The following is a 14,233-nucleotide window of genomic DNA, read 5'->3' as shown; positions in this document are numbered from 1 at the left end:
CTTGTGGGATTATTTGGCAACCCATGAATCCTACTATTATTCATTGTGATAATCAGATTTCCATCAAACTTTCTGTGAATCTAGTTTTTTATGACAGGTCCAAGCATATTGAAATTCCTTACCATTATGTAAGAGATATGGTAGATAGGAATACTGTAAAATTAGAATACATTTGCATTGTAGATCAGACAATAGATATTCTTACCAAATCTTTCTCTCGAGTGAAGATAGCTCACTTTAAGAAAAAGACCTTGTATGGTTGAATTGTAATACATTTGTATTCTTTAATCATTAATAATTTTGAATTAAAATTATTATTGTTAGGCTATTGACTGTTATGTTGGAAGCATGAGTGTTGATGATATTCCTATGAGTGAGTATTGTAGAAACATGATTAGATCATTATCATGATGATATGTTACATTCATGACTGTGTTTGTCATTGATGTCAACATAGTAGTTTTATGTGGTATCTGATAGAAGAACAGTGGAAAGATCAAGTTGGTACAGACAAAGCGTTAAGTACTTTTACTAGCGAGGTTAAAGAGAGATTATACTATGTGTCTAGTATATGTATCCAACTTCAGAAGCACAAGATATTAAGTTTGGAAGATGTTATGTAAGTTTCGGTGTAGACTGTTCTAAGATAGAGTTTACAGAAGCATGTTCTGGTAAACTTGTTATATCTCTTAGCAGAGTTATAGTTCTATGAAGCTGAAGTTACAGATTTGAAGAAGACATGTTGGTGATGACGTGGCTAAGTTCGCTCGTCATGATGTTACGTGTACGGAAATTTATTCAAGTTGCAAGGCGAAAGATTAATGTTATCACTGAGTGTAACGTGTTTCTAATGTGGTCCTATAATAATTAATTGAGAAGGTTCAACAACCGACTTAGGGAATTGTTTTATAGATTCAGTATAAAGGAAGGACATTTTCCTTATCATAAAATAAGCATGTATGAATTATGTATGGATAAATGCAAATGATTGATGAGTGGAATGCGAAGATAAGAAGAGCTGAGCGGAAGTGAAGGAAACTTCATGGTTGAGGTTTTATTGTGTGATCTGAAGTTGGATACTTGGATCCGAGGTTCGTGACCTAGTCTACAAGGTTTGACAGTGATTGGTCCGATTGACAGGACAGAGGAAAGAAGTTAAAGTACAGTACACAATTATTCTGCAAGGAATAGTTGAGATATCAGTTGGACAGTGAGTTCAGTGGTCTTACCCCAAAAGCTAATTGGACAGTGGGTCCTATCGTCTACAACTCCTAGCAAATTCCCACTAGGGTTTTCCCTTTGATCAAGGGTTTCCTTAGTTAACATATTTGGTGTAATTGTCCATGTTCATCTTGTTATGGTTACTATTTACTTTGGTTGAATGGATAAGATTGTTTACAGTTGATAAATGTTTTAATTATTGGATAATTGATTCACAACCCCCCCCCCCCCCCCCAGTTATTTTGGTGGACTATTGTTTCTTGCAATTGGTTTCAGAGCATCAGTTCCTTGAATATAAAATTTGACAACTTTGGGAGATCCATGGCAAGTATGTTCAGGAAAGATAGTCCAAAGTTCAATGGAAAAAATTATGATAGCTGGAAGGAAAAGATGAAGACACTTTTGTTGTGTATGGGTCTAGGATATTGGATTTTGACAAAAACATCAAAGACAATCATTGCTGAAAAAGATTTGGAAACTTGTACCGAGGAAGAAAGAGATCTTTTTGTGTGCGAAATGAGAGCTAGAGAAGCACTATTGATTGCACTTCCTGAAATTGAATATAATAAGGTAAAGTCACTTCTTACTTCACATTTGATTTGGAAAGCTTTGGAAACTAGTTTTGAAGGTGATGAACATTCTAATTAATTGAGGTTACAAAATTGAATTTGTGCATTTCAAGATGCTAAAATGGTGGAAGATGAATCTATAGGAATAAATGTAGGCAAAATATCAGAAATCACTACAGGTATTAAATCTCAAGGAGGAACCAAAGAAGATGATGAGGTTATATGGAAGATATTGAAGACCTTAACACCACCATTTAAGTCAGCAGTTAAAATGATACAATTGTTGATATCTTGTACCAAAGATTTCACAAAGGAGACATTGCTTGGAAGTCTTGAAGCAGTTAAGAATGAGCTTAGGCATTTCGGAGAATTGACCAGAACTTAAACAACTTTCAGTGCCTTAAGTATTCGACCTAGTTTATCAAGGAGCACAAGTGCTAGAGGAGACTTTGCTAGCAGTAGCAGATTTGATGACGACAAAACGATTGAAGGAGTAGCCCTTTTGGTAAGAAGAGAAAAAGATGGTAAGAAAATCTTTAAATGTTGGACTTGCAATGAATTTGGTCAATATGCATGTGTCCTAAAAGAGAGAAAAAGCATAAAGGAAATTTTAAACCTAGAAGAGATAGAAAGTGTCTATATGCAAATGAAGAAGATGAATCTGATAAACAAGCAGTAAGTGCTGGTGATGATGAAATAGGATTTGTAGCGATCAAAGAAGAAAGTCTAGAGAAAGTAGCTTTGGTATCACAGGTTGAAAAGAAATTCGATTGGATAATTGACAGTGGTTGTTCACATCATATGGCTGGTGATATGAGCAAGTTTGTTGACTTCAAAAGTCAGGATGGAGGCATTGTCAAAGTTGGAAACAATGCAGCATGCCATGTTAAAGGTATTGGATCTTTAACTCTTGATGGTAAAACTAACATTGAGGATGTATATTTTGTTGATGGTTTGAAGAACAATCTTCTTAGTGTTGGACAACTAGTGGATAAATGTTATCAGTTGTAGTTCACAGAAAAGACATGGATGATCATAGACAAAGATGGAAAGGTAATTGGAACAGGAACCAGATCTAGAGGTAATGTATTTCAGTTGAATCCTATTGAAATGACATATTTGGTTGCAAAGGTGGATGACAATTGGCTATGGCATAAGAGATTTGTCATATAAACTTTGACAACATTGTGAAGACTAGTAGTATGTTTGTAGTTAGAGATTTTCCTAAGATTATATAACTTTCTAACACAATTTGCAAGGAGTGTGTTTTGGCAAAGCATAACAAAATTTCTTTTCCTTGCAAGAAGTTTGCTACTACAGCAAAATTGGAGATTGTACACATAGATCTCAGTGGTCCTACGAAGACTAAAGGATTCTATGGTGAAATTATTTCATGATTTTAGTTGATGACTTTTCTAGAATGATTTGGATTGCATTTCTTAAAGAAAAATTTAAGGCATTTGATAAGTTCAAGATATTCAAGAATAGAGTTGAGAATGAATCAGGCATGAAGATTAAATGTTTAATATCAGATAGAGGAGGAGAGTTTACTACAAATGAGTTTAACATCTTTTGTGAAGTTAATGGAATCAAAAGATAGTTATCAGCTCTGAGATCTCCTGAACAAAATGGTATAGCAAAAAGAAGAAATAGGTTAGTAACAAAAGCAACAAGAGCTATGTTAGCTGAGAATGATGTATCCGAGATGTTTTGGAGATAAGTTGTAAATACAACAGCCTACTCTATGAACAGAGTACAAGTCAGGAAAGACACAAACAAGACCCCTTATGAACTGTGATTTGGTCACTTAACTATAGTTAAGTATTTTAGAATTTTTGGTAATAAATGTTATATCAAAAGAGATGATGATATTGGTAAGTTTGATGCTAGAAGTGATGAAGGTATGATTCTTGGTTCTTCATTGAAAAAAAAGGCTTATAGATGTTATAATCTAAAAACTAAGACTATTATGGAAATTGCAAATGTGAGAGTTGATGAGAAATTCAGGATACAAGAAATAATAGTTGATTACAATTCAGATGATGATGTTGTTACTAAACCAAGGAATGATGAATTATTCCTTGAGACTAACAATGATTTGCAGAATGAAGGAGAGCTAAGATAGGAACAAACTTTGGAACCTTCAGCAGAGCCAAGAGTTGAGATAACAATTCCTAATTCGGGTAAGAATATGACAAAGAATCATCTACCCGAGCAGTTCATTAGAAGCAGAGACAAAGGTGTGATGAAAAGAAGCAGAATTAATGAAGAACTATGTTTGATATCTCAAATTGAACCTAAGAATGTAGATGAAGCATGTAAAGATGACTATTGGAAGCAAGCTATGAAAGAGGAATTGGATCAGATAGTAAAGAATGAGAGATGGGAATTGGTCCCCAGACCCGCAGAGAAGAATGTGATAGGAACTAAGTGGGTATTCATTAACAAGATGAATGAACAAGGTGAAGTTGTAAGGAACAAAGCAAGATTGGTATGTAAAGGTTACTCACAACAAGAAGGAATAGACTATGATGAGACCTATGCTCTTGTGGCAAGAATAGAATCAATAAGGTTATTTTTAACATATGCAACATATAAAATATTCAAAGTATATCAGATGGATTTCAGGTCAGCATTTTTGAATGGAGAACTTGAAGAAGAGGTATACATTTAATAGCTTGAAGGTTGTCCTTTAACATATGACAAGGACATAGTATGCAGATTGAAGAAAACATTGTATGGCTTGAAGCAAGCACCCATAACTTGGTATGCAAGGTGAGACAAGCATTTGTCAAAGCTTGGATATAGCAAAGGTATGACAGATAATAATCTCTATTGAAAAGAAATTGATGATGGATTAATGATTTTGGTAATATTTGTTGATGATATCATATTTGGAGGAAATGATGATGAAAGTGACAAGTTTGCTGAAGAAATGAAGGAATTTGAAATGAGTATGATTGGATGAAGTATTTTCTAGGATTACAGATTGTGCAAGATAAAGAAGGAACCTTTATTTCTCAGACTAAGTATTTGAAAGATTTATTGAAAAGGTTTGGTTTGGAAACACGTAAACCCATTGGAACACCTATGGTAACTGGACACAAGTTATCTACAAAAGATGAGACACCTACTATTGAGCAAAAGAAGCACAGATCTATGATCGGAGGTTTGCAATATTTGACTCACACAAGACCGGATATAGAAAATGTAGTTGGAATTGTTGCAAAATTCCAAGCTGATCCCAGAGAAGCACATTATGCAACAGTCAAAAGGATATTTAGATACCTGAAAGGAACACCTGAATTCAGATTGTGGTATGATAAGTCTAATGATTTCACTTTATGTGCTTATGTTGATGTTGATTGGTAAGGTAGTATGGATTACAGAAAGAGCACCAGTGGTGGAGCCTTCTTTCTTGGAGGATGATTATTTTCTTGGCTAAGCAAGAAGCATGATTGTACCTCACAAAGTACAATAGAAGTAGAATATGGTTCAGCAACAAACAATTGTATTCAATTTGTTTGGATGAAGCAAATGCTGAAGGATATAAGGATAGAATTCAGTAAACCTGTTGTCATACATTGTGACAATACAAGCATAGTAAATATGTCTAAGAATCTAGTGTTGCATTCTAAGACCAAGCACATTTCTATCAAGTATGACATGTTGAGAGGGAAATTTGCAAAAAAGGAAATTAGATTGGAGTATGTGAGCACTAAAGAGAAAATTGTAGATATTTTCACTAAGCCTCTTCCCAAAGAGACTTTTGAGTATTTGCCAGGTATGCTATGAGTTATGCCCCTTCCTATATTAGAGTAGAAGATGCAAGAATGCATCAGTCCAGTGTAATAGAGCATCATTGTTTGTCTGGACTGAATGCTGATGCTTCCTGTATGGGAAAGTATCTGTGATGGACAGAGTCATCTAGGACTCTTGTTGGATGTTGTTTTTGATTAGTGTCTTTGGACACTTGAGCTAGTCAGAATCAGTTGTTGTAGACACAGATGGAAAAATCGCCGAGTACTCGGTGAGTTTCAAACACTCGTCGAGTTTTCAGCTTAGTGAGTTTTTCGCTGTTTAACTTGCGGTTTCAAAAACTCGGCTGGAAAGAAAAAATCGCCTATTAATCGCCGATTACTCGGTGAGTAATCGGCGAGGTTTAGCGGCCTGTGACGGCTTAAAAGGGCAAAAACTCATTTTTTTCTCATTGTTTGTTGCATTTGTGTTCTTTAGAGCCTTGAGGTGTGGAGAGAAGAAGGTTTGGAGGCATTCTTAGCTGATTACAAGTGATTCAAGGCGGATTTGAGTGGATTTTAGAGGATCTAACCAGTTTTAGAAGACAAATTTCTTTCCAAGTATGTTCATTTTATCATAGTTTGAAAAACTTTTTATAATTTTAACAAATGTTCTATTGGTTCTGTTGTTGTTTGTAAATGATTTCAAATCATTTAAAAACATTTTAACTCTATGTTTGAATCATTTGAAAGCCATTCAGCGCTATGTTTCACAATTTTTTTGAGTAATATGTAAGATTTTCTAAAAAGAAGCCCTAGTTGTTTTAACTTTGTTTATTCATTTTTTTATAAATTTATGTGTAGGGCAGCAGTCAAGCATTAAAAAAACATGACAAACCCGTAAGAAGAGTGGCCACAAACACCATGCCCATCTAGATATATAGGCACTCGGCCTAAAAATGCAAGAGATAAAGCATGGCGGTATGCCTATGAAGCTCCAAATGATGTTGGGAAGGTGATATGCATTCCATGTGAGAGACTTATTTCTGGAGGCATAAACCGCTTCAAATACCACTTTGCAGGCAGAAAGAAACATGATTCAAATCCTTGTCTCAAGGTTACTGAAGAAGAAAAAAGATTTATCAATGCTCTACTTGCAGCTGCTGAAGAGAAAAAATTGAATAGGGAGAGGGCAAAATTAGCTACGAGGGCAGCCATAGCTGAATCTCAATGAGCTCTCCTTTTGATATGCAAGAAGAAGAAGAAGAAGCACTTGAGAACATACCAAGATCTCTTCGTGGCCCACGAATCTGCAAACAGAATGCCTCTTTTGCCGGTTCCACTTCTTCTACATTTCCTAGTTCTTCATCACCATCCGCATCAGGGATAGGGAGTTATTTTGTGCCTAGGAACATAGCTGGATCAAAACCATCATTAGAGGGCACTGGATGGTTCAAGGAGGTGCATGAGCAAATTGATATTGCAGCAGCTGATTTTTGGTTTTTCAACAATATCTCAATGTATGCGGCTGATAGTCCCTATTGGGTCAATTTGGCGAATGCAATTTCAATATCGAGCAAAGGTTACAAGCTGCCTAATCGCAAGGATATGAGTGGAAGGTTAGTATTTTACTATTTAGTAATTGTAAATAATTGTGATTGACTTTAGCTCATTGTTAGATTTTAAATCTTAATTGTTATTTCCTATTGTTTAGTAACACTTTATTATACCTAAATTTTGTAGGCTGCTTGACAATGCGGTTGGTAGGGCAAGAGTATTGATAGAAGACCAAAAGAAAGAGTGGAAGAAGTATGGCTGCACCTTTTTATCTGATGGATGGACAGATGGAAGAAGTAGAACCATTATTAATTTCTTGGTTGCTTGCAAGGATGATGTGTTTTGAAAATTTGTTGACGCCACCAACAAAGTGAAAAATGCATACACTTTGGCTTTAATGTTGGAGAATGTTGTCATGTAGGTGGGAGTAGAGAATGTGGTGTAAATAATCACAGATAATGCAACAACATATATGGCAGCAGGTAAATTTAATTTTTTATGTTCAATATGAATCATGAATATATTGCTATGGTATTATTCAATTTAGATTTGATGTAAATACTAAATATGGAAAGTTTGTAACTAATTATTGATTTTTTACTAATCTTTTAGGTAGAATCCTCCAAGAGAGGCATTGCCACATTTTTTTGGTCACCTTGTGTAGCACATGTCCTTGATCTTTGTTTGGAGGACATAGGAAAACTTGATTGGGTGAGTCCACTTGTGGAAGATGCCAGGTGAGTCACCAGATATATCTATAATCACCCATGGGTTCTTAGTTTGATGAGAAAGACCACTGAAGACAAAGATTTGGTGAGACCCGCTATGACGAAGTTTGCAACGGTGTTCTTGACGTTGCAAAGTAATTCTCGACCACATATTGGCTCTGAAACAAATGTTTGTGTGTGCTGATTGGGTTGTTTCATCTTACTTAAAGAAGCCCGAAGGAGAAGTTGTGGCACGGATAGTCTTTGATGATAGTGTTTTTGCAAAGGCTAAGGAGATTGTGGAGGTAACTTCAAGAATCAAAACATTATATTTTTAGTTGATTCAAGTTTCATTATTAATTCATAACTTACTATGTTAATAACTAATTTGTATTTTTCAAATTTCAAATGTAGATGTCTATGCCCCTGGTTAGAGTCTTCCGCATATGTGATTGGCAACAATCCCCAATGGGAGGTCTTTATGAGGCCATGGATAGGGCCAAAGAGGCTGTTAGAAATTACTATCATGGGGATAGATTCAGATTTGACCCCATTTGGGAAATAATTGATAGAAGGTGGAACAATATGCTCCACCAACTTTATTTTACTTTACTTCTTAAGGTTGTGTAGTAAGACTTGATATCATTTTCTATTTGTTTTAGGGCTGATGATTCTTACTTAGATCCTGACAAAGAGGTCATGGAAGGTCTCTCTAAATACATTGAGAGAATGATATCCAATGAAGCGAAGAGAGACCTTATTGTGACCAAACAACAAGTCTATGTGGAATCGAGGGGTAATTTGTTCTCTTCTATGCTAGCAAAGAGAGCAAGATCTAGTCAAGCACCAGGTAAAGTGTCAAACTTTTAAAACTTTTGCAAATTGATAAGTTGTGTTTCTGATTATCTTTTTTCATTGTTTTATAACTTTTTATATTTTGTTTTGCAGATTCTTGGTGGGCAAGCTAGAGTGGCAATACCCCCAATTTAAAGAATTTTGCTCTGAGAGTCCTATGCTAACCTTGTAGCTCATCCTATTGTGAGCGCAATTGGAGCTTATTTGAGTCCATTCACACAAAGAAAAGAAACAAAATGACTCAAAAATGGCTTAATGACCTTGTTTATGTGCACTATAATCTTAAGTTGCACATAAAAAAGGCACAGAGTTCAGCACTACCTGGTCCACTTGCTCTGGATGAGATAGATCCTTATTTTGATTGGACAACACAGGAGCCAGGTCCATTGTTTACACCAGATGAGATCAGTGATTTGGAGAAGCAGGCCATGGAGCGGGATGCTGGAACTGATTTTCATTTAACAATGGATGATATTGAGGACGAGGACAATGATGATTCAAGCTCAGAGGATGAGGCATTACCAGTGCCACATATAGGAGGAGATACATCCTCTTCCAGGACGCTGAACCAATTAGTAGAGATGTCGAGTGAGGAGGCACAACCACAGAGTTCACAGTCACATAGCATACGCTCTATCCCAATACAGGGCACTTCTTCGAGGACTAGACCCCCTCGCTTTCCTGCTAGTGCAGCTGGAAAGAGGAAGATGTGATTGTATTGATGTATTTAGACATTTAGTTTTTACTTCTAGTTTGACAGATTAAAACTATTTACTATTTTGCTTCTTGCCATGAGCATTCCGCATGAGAATGCAATTTTGTACACACTATGCATTTATATATCTAATTTCGCATGAGAATGCAATTTTGTATGCACTATGCATTTATATATCTAAACTCTGTTTGTTTCTTTTGTGTTCTCTTTAATTAACTTACTATATGCATCTTCTCATTACATTTTGCAAAATAAATGTATTTTTAATTAAATTTCAGCGATTTTTTTAAGTTCCTGAGTTTTTTTTTAAATTGCCGAGTTTTTCCCGATTAAACTTTTGGGGGGCTTGGTGAGTTTTTGCCTTTGGCGAGTTTTCCAACTATAGTTGTAGAGTTTGATGGTTGCTGAAACCTTTGACATTGATGTCAATGGGGGAGAAGTTTAGCATGCAAAACAATTTGAGTACATTGAAGGAAGAAGAAAACAGTTTGGGAGAAGTACAACATGGGAGAATGATTGATGAAGGGGATTTGAAAAGAAAGGTTAACAGTCTTTTGTAGTTGGTATTCTTGGAACTAGATGTTTTTCATCTATGTTGCCATCAATGCCAAAGGGGGAGATTGTTGGAAGCATGAATGCTAATGATATTCCTATGGGGGAGTATTGTAGAAACATGATTAGATCATTATCATGATGATATGTTACATTCATGACTGTGTTTGTCATTGATGTCAGCATAGCAGTTTTTTGTGGTATCTAACAGAAGAACAATAGAAAGATCAAGTTGGTACATATAGATCGTTGAGTACTTTCAGTAGCGAGGTTAAAGGGAGATTATATTATGTGTCTAGTATGCGTAGCTAACCTAGGAAGCACAAGATATTAAATCTGGAAGATGTTATGCAAGTTTTGGTGAAGACTGTTTTGAGATAGAGTTTACAGAGGCATGTTTTGGTAAACTTGTTATATCTCTTACCAGAGTTATTATTCTGTGAAGCTGAAGTTACAGATGTGAAGAAGACATGTTGGTGATGACGTGGTTAAGTTCGCTCATCATAATTTTACGTTACAGAAAGTTAGTCAAGTTGCAAGGCGAAAGATTAATGTTATCGCTAAGTGTAGCATGTTCCTAATGTGGTCCTATAATAATTAATTGAGATGGTGTAACAATCGACTAAGGGAATTGTTTTGTGGATTCGGTATAAAGGAAGGACATTTTCCTTTATCATAAAATAAGCATGTATGAATTATGTATGGATGAATGTGAATGATTGAAGAGTAGAATGCGAAGATAAGAAGAGTTGAGTGGAAGTGAAGGAAACTTCAGTGCCGAGGTTTTTATGTGTGATCCGAAGTTGGATAGTTGGATCTGAGGTTTGTGACTTGGTGTACAAGGTTTGACAATGATTGTTCGGGTTGACAGGACAGAGGAAAGAAGTTAAAGTACAATACACACAATTATTTTGCTAGGAATAGTTGAGAGATCAGTTAGACAGTGAGTTCAGTGGTCTTGCCCTAGAAGCTGTTTGGACAGTGGGTTCTTCTGTCTTCTACAACTTCTAACAGGGTTGGAATCTTCTAACAAGGATTCAAAGTCTCCTAACAGAGTCTCATATGTACTAAATGTTGTAATAGACTCCTAACAGGGTCCATCCTCTAACAAGGAATATTTATATTAGTACATCATCTGGTGGGCATCATTCTCACCGAGGTTTTCCCTCTTATCAAGCGTTTGCCTAGTTAACATATCTGGTGTAATTGTCTATGTGCATCTTGTTATGGTTACTGTTTACTTTGGTTGAATGGATAAGATTGTTTTAAGTTGATAATTTTTTTAATTATTAGATAACTGATTCACCCCTCCCCCCCCCTCTCAGTTATCTTGGTGGACTATTGTTTCTAATGTGTTATGGGCTCCACCATTTATATTCATTATTTAAGAGGTGACAACCTCTGAGATAATGAACACTGGTATAAAAGACATTATAAGAAATGACAATTTCTTAGATAATGTGCTGAACAGTAGAGAACTACTGTTAGATCTAGATGAGTTTAAGATCATATTTTGATATAGACATTACTATGCTTATGATTCACAACTTGGATAAAGGAAGCATTTAATCATTCATCGGAGTTTATCCTGTGAATTGGTAGATCTTAATTCATGATCATGTTGTGATGTAGGCCTGGCAGTACCTATGAGTCACAACTTGGATAAAAGAAAAATTTAATCATTATCCGGATTTTATCCTATATGTTGCATTCCATGCAATACTGTTATCACTAGTATAAGTGATAAGTCATATCACAGGTATAGTAATATGACATTGTATCATCTGTTCAATGACCACATGCTGAAAAGATTCAGATAGATATAGAGTATCAATCTATGCTTGTTCATCTTAATTGATGTTGCTAGATATGTTATCTCTCAGTATGATTATCAAGTTAAGAGGGAGTGTTAATTCTATAACTTTAAATCATACTGGTCTGATTACAGATTGTACATATCTGTTCTTGCATAAAATCCCTTCTTAGGTCCTTGTATATTTGTCTTCTCGTTAATAGGTATCAGCATCTCCCTTGGACAACATGGTTTATGACTAACTAATCATCTTGGTTAGTTTATGTATTAAACTAAATGTCTCCTTGTCGAGTCGCTGATTTTATGAGAGCAATTAAGGCCGACTTTGGAAGGGACATGTCCTTTGTAAGGACATGCCCCTTGGTTACTATATTTAATAGGGTGTGAATGTGGATAGAGGACACACAACAAATGATAAGTCTGCTCATTTAGCATTTATTGCCTCTTACGAAGTATAGCAGATTGAAATATATAGTTGCAGAATTATATATCAGTCATAGGATACTACATATATCGGTTCATACTGATAAACACCATCTTCAGCAGATTAAAAGGGCTTCATATCAGACTTGATTGTTCATAATTTACGGAAAATTTACATTTATTGGACATTAATAAGGTTACCTTATTTTATCTTATCTTATTTGAGTCCTCAACCAAAACTTATGTCCGTCTAGAGAAATGACAGCTCTATGTTTAACCTTGCATACTCTTGCTTGAGAGAAGTCAAGAATAACTTTAACAACAAGTTGAGTCATTTGTCATATTTCCCTGTCATGAGATTACAGGGACCGGCTCTGTGTTTTTTCCCTGGTCTGAATCTATAAGACCCTACATATAACACAACTCTTTTTTAGCATTGAGACTTTCACAATCAAAATGACACCCTTTTTTAATACAGCTCCATCATGTCATGAGTTACTGGAACTCTTTGAACATTTATCAAAGACAGACCATTCCCTATTGTCCATCAACAATTGCGAGGGGAACCTAGTAGATTTGTTTCCTGCTAAATCACTCCTCGAATGCTCTGGCTCGTCCAAACACAAGTTCAGAAAAAACAAACACTCAAGCTTGAGATTCTCCACTGTTTGAAAGTCCAGTCATTGCTTATATTGTTTCAAGAAGTTCCTTGTAAAGGTTTCAAAGTAACTCTGCACTCTCATTCAATAAAACTTTCTCCAGTTTGTTTAATTCCAATTGCCATTCCAAAATGGAATTTTGTCTGCATCACAACCTAATGGAGTTTTTTCTGCATAACAGCCTTACACCATATGTAATACAATGGTTATACTGAGAATCTCTCCTAATTCTGAAGATAATGGAATTTATGTGTTCTCCAGAAGCTGGAAAGACTCTACAACTCTGCAGTATTCCTGGCAAAATTCTTAATTTTCTCTCCCCTCTGTCCGAGTGCCGATCCACCATCTTTAACCTTCTCTCTTACATTACAGCCGGAAATTCTTTTAATTCCTTAGTTATTTTATTCCCCACTAATACAAGACAATAGTAATATTTCATTTCTTTTTAAAATGGAAATAAAATTAAAGCAAGTGAAATATTTACATATTGTTAAATGACAATGTGAGGATATCTTAGCATTTAATTAAAATATTAAAATATTGGTCTCGCTCGTTAGGGAGTGACATTGCATCATATCTGAGGAGATTACATTTGGGAAAGGTGGAGGCTTCAATTCGGGAGACAGTAAAATACTACCATTTTACAAAATTTCAGTATTATTTCCTGTAACCCTTTCATTAGTTTATAGCATCCAAATTGGCACAAAAATTGATGCGTTTTAGCAGAAGAATATGCATACTGACATAGGAAAGTTTTGGGAAAGCGTGAATTATAAATCAAGTTGGAGAAGGTTGATAACATCCATATTTATTTTCAGGCGGCAAGAAGCTTAAGCTATATTTTTAAATCCCACAAATCTTACTTAAAAAATTACAAACATCTGACATGACCTAAGCGTTATCTACAAGTAGATCTCATGTCAACTAGACTAGCAGAACTGGTATCAACTGTACCAGCATACCCAGCATCAGCTGGTACATGTTTAATATTGAGAGTGGTATTGAAAATTGAGCAGATGATGCATTACAAACAGTTTGTAAGTCTAACTTCATGATCTTTACCCTCAATTGATTAAATTACTTACAATTTAGAAATCACAGGATGTGGGATCATTCATGTGAATAGAGGGAAGTTGTAATCTTTACTGGAAAAGAAAAATAAAAGAGATTTTGTTTGGTCTTCCTCATTATTATTTTTAGTTGTATGGTTGGCTATGATTGTTGGAACTTTGCAGCAAACTGTTTTGAAGATAGTGGAACTTTCTCACTTTGCTTTTATACAATGAAAATATTTACTTTCTCTGGTCTTATGGTATCACATTAACAGGTATGAGGATGGAAGTATTGCATGGTGGGATATGAGGAATCCAAAATTACCTGTGACATCTGTTAGATTTCATTCAGAACCAGGTTTATTTGTTGCTA

At 35.4% G+C, this 14,233-nt stretch overlaps 1 protein-coding gene across 6 annotated transcripts in view; it reads left to right on the top strand.

Moving 5' to 3' along the window:
• EMB2757 (Transducin/WD40 repeat-like superfamily protein) overlaps positions 1-14,233 on the top strand; it is a 254,050-nt gene that overhangs the window by 111,919 nt on the left and 127,898 nt on the right. For all 6 annotated transcript variants that reach the window (XM_089820808.1, XM_089820807.1, XM_089820803.1 and 3 more), the window contains one exon: positions 14,136-14,218. In XM_089820808.1, coding sequence (XP_089676934.1) covers positions 14,136-14,218 — 83 coding nt within the window. The remainder of the gene's footprint in view (positions 1-14,135; positions 14,219-14,233) is intronic.

The sequence above is a fragment of the Cupressus sempervirens genome, chromosome 3 (assembly GCF_028749045.1).
Source record: "Cupressus sempervirens isolate cs-2001-9-10 chromosome 3, ASM2874904v1, whole genome shotgun sequence".
Classification (NCBI taxonomy): domain Eukaryota; kingdom Viridiplantae; phylum Streptophyta; class Pinopsida; order Cupressales; family Cupressaceae; genus Cupressus; species Cupressus sempervirens.
Note: the sequence above shows the minus strand (reverse complement) of the source record. Positions and strands in the feature narration are given on the sequence as shown.